Raw genomic sequence first — 2,442 nt, 5'->3', positions numbered from 1 at the left:
ACACTAACCTGGCAAGAGTCCTTTCCACCCTCCAGGAAGCCCAGGCAGAACATATTGCTAGTAATCTGGCCTGGGTAGGCGTTGTGGCAGGTGGTGTCAGAGAGGATGGGAGCCTCCAGACACTGCAGTACATCAGGGTAGCTGACTGTTGAATGCAAGAATGCAAATGGAAGATTACCAACAGGGTTCCTGGAAATTCATTTCTTAATATCTCTCTCTTCTTTCCCATTCTCCCACTCTTTCTCTCAATTTGCCAATGACTTCTAGGTTGGGAAAACAACCTTTTTTCTGGAAGATTTTCCAAATAGTTCTTGTCAATGAGTTGTTCTTTCTCTCACACTAGCATCAGTGACCACAAATCTTAAATCTAAAGATTATGTGTCAAGTGTCTATATGCTTCCGGCAGTGCCAAATCCCTTAGCCTCTGTTCTGTTTACTCCTCAGTTTCGAGTTCTCTGCACATCACTAGTTATACTTCAGTAAAATAACTTGACATCTTTGTAATAGATCATTTTTATTGTATCTTTTGCATGGTCCCAGAAAGGGTATCTTCCCCTTTTCAATCATGTGTTCTAAGACTCTATATATCTAAAAGCTATCCTCTGGGAACCATACCTTGAGTGAAAATTTAGACTAACTGACCCTCAACATGCCTTTCACGTCTCGGATCCTCAGACGTGGTACTTCTGTTCCAGCTGACACTTACCGCCAAAGCTCAGGGTGTTGCCCCAGCCAGAGATAAGGCACTCAGTACCAACAGCTGCACAGGATCTTGGCAGAGAAATCGTGGACACTTGAGAGTTGATCTTGGCGGGTGAGCTCAGCTTAATTAGCATAATGTCATTATCAATGGTCCCTTCATTGTATTCAGGGTGGACGATGATCTTGGCTGCATTAATGAATTGCTCATTGCCCTCAGTGACATCAATATTGTGTTCTCCCAGACGCACCTGGATTCGGCTAAATTAAAATATTAAAATTTCCCTGAGTGTCCAACTTGAGGTCCTTCCATTTCCCCGACCCCCAAAGTATGAGCATAAACACAGACACCATCCTCTTCAAGCATTCACTCTCACAGGTAATTGTGCATTTAAGGTACCATTGTGCACTGTCACACGTGGTGCAGGTTAGGGTATTCCTTAGGGAAATGTTCCTGAAAGTACAGACCCAGCCTGCCGTCTTGTTACAATAGTAAGGAATAGGAATGGACCCCAGTGACCCCAATGAAGCAGTAGCAGATAAAAAAGGAATTAGTGGAGATTGATCAGCTCCTGTAATTTTCCACTGGTTGGGATCACCAATTATCACAGGGAGGTGAGGCAGGAGTCAGAGATTTGGCAGAGTATTAAGAGAAAAATGAATCATGCTTATTTTTTGTATTGCATAGGAAATTTTGTGTGTTTTATTACCTCCATATGCCATTTTTTCTGGCTGAGATACAATGATTAGGACTGTGTTCTAATTCATCTCTTAAACTAAGTCTCCAGATACTTCACCACTTACTATTTCCCTTCCATGCCTTCAGTGCCACCATTTGGGAAGACATCAGGGAACTCTAAAGGGTACCTCTCCATGCAAAAGTCCCTTGGTACATCATACAATGCTTGAGAGAATAAAGTGTCTCTTAAGAGCTGAATGTCTCACCCCTCAAGCTTATGTCCATATTTCACTCTGATTGTCTTTGACGGGGTTAGAGGATAAATTGATCTTACAGCATAGGAAAGTGAGCATTGGTCACTTACAGTTCGTAGCAATGAGCCGCGGATACCACCCACTCGTCGTTGATGAGGGAGCCGCAGCAGAAGTGGTAGCCAGAGTTCAGGGACACCTGATAGGGGACAGAATTCTCCTCACAGGTGTAGCCCCTGACGATCTTGTCATCATTAATGGGGAAAGTGACTGACAGGGAAAAGTTGGAAACTATCTGTTAATCAGATCCATTTTGGAATTTCTACCCCACCAATTTCTGTCCTTGGTTCTAGCTGAAATTTTTTATTAAACTGCTTTACAGAACATTGTAAGATTTCCCTCTCCAGGCTGTCAGTGTATTGTGATTTTCTTTTGAACATTCATCAATGTATTTGGTACTATGAAATCTGGCCTACTGACTTATCAAGATTTCCTGTATTTTCAGAAGTCTGTGATTATATTACATGGACCCATTTGTTCAAATATTTTAAAACAATATTAGGAAAGAAGTTTCCATGTGTATAGACACATGTATTGAATTTATACCTGCCCAATTTGGGAAAATTTAGTATTAAATTTTAGTAGTATAAAATTTAGTAGTATAAAAGAAGAATTAGTCATTTCTCTATTTTTTTTTTCATGAATGAATGTCATGTTGCTTTATACCAGAGAGATTTCATTGGCAAAGGTGTTGTAAAACACAACTCATAGCTTTTATTTATGAGAATTAAGATATCTTTGCCTGTTACGATC

At 40.7% G+C, this 2,442-nt stretch overlaps 1 protein-coding gene across 1 annotated transcript in view; it reads right to left on the bottom strand.

Annotated features, from left to right (window-relative positions):
* The window catches only part of LOC105827054 (cationic trypsin-like), a 21,764-nt gene that overhangs the window by 17,817 nt on the left and 1,505 nt on the right, over positions 1 to 2,442 (bottom strand). Inside the window, exons 2-4 of the mRNA XM_012665081.1 lie at positions 1,743 to 1,899; positions 707 to 960; positions 9 to 145 (exon numbers count right to left, since the gene is read on the bottom strand). Coding sequence (XP_012520535.1) covers positions 9 to 145; positions 707 to 960; positions 1,743 to 1,899 — 548 coding nt within the window. The remainder of the gene's footprint in view (positions 1 to 8; positions 146 to 706; positions 961 to 1,742; positions 1,900 to 2,442) is intronic.

Source organism: Propithecus coquereli, unplaced genomic scaffold (genome assembly GCF_000956105.1).
Source record: "Propithecus coquereli isolate 6110/MARCELLA unplaced genomic scaffold, Pcoq_1.0 Scaffold96, whole genome shotgun sequence".
Classification (NCBI taxonomy): Eukaryota; Metazoa; Chordata; class Mammalia; order Primates; family Indriidae; genus Propithecus; species Propithecus coquereli.
Note: the sequence above shows the minus strand (reverse complement) of the source record. Positions and strands in the feature narration are given on the sequence as shown.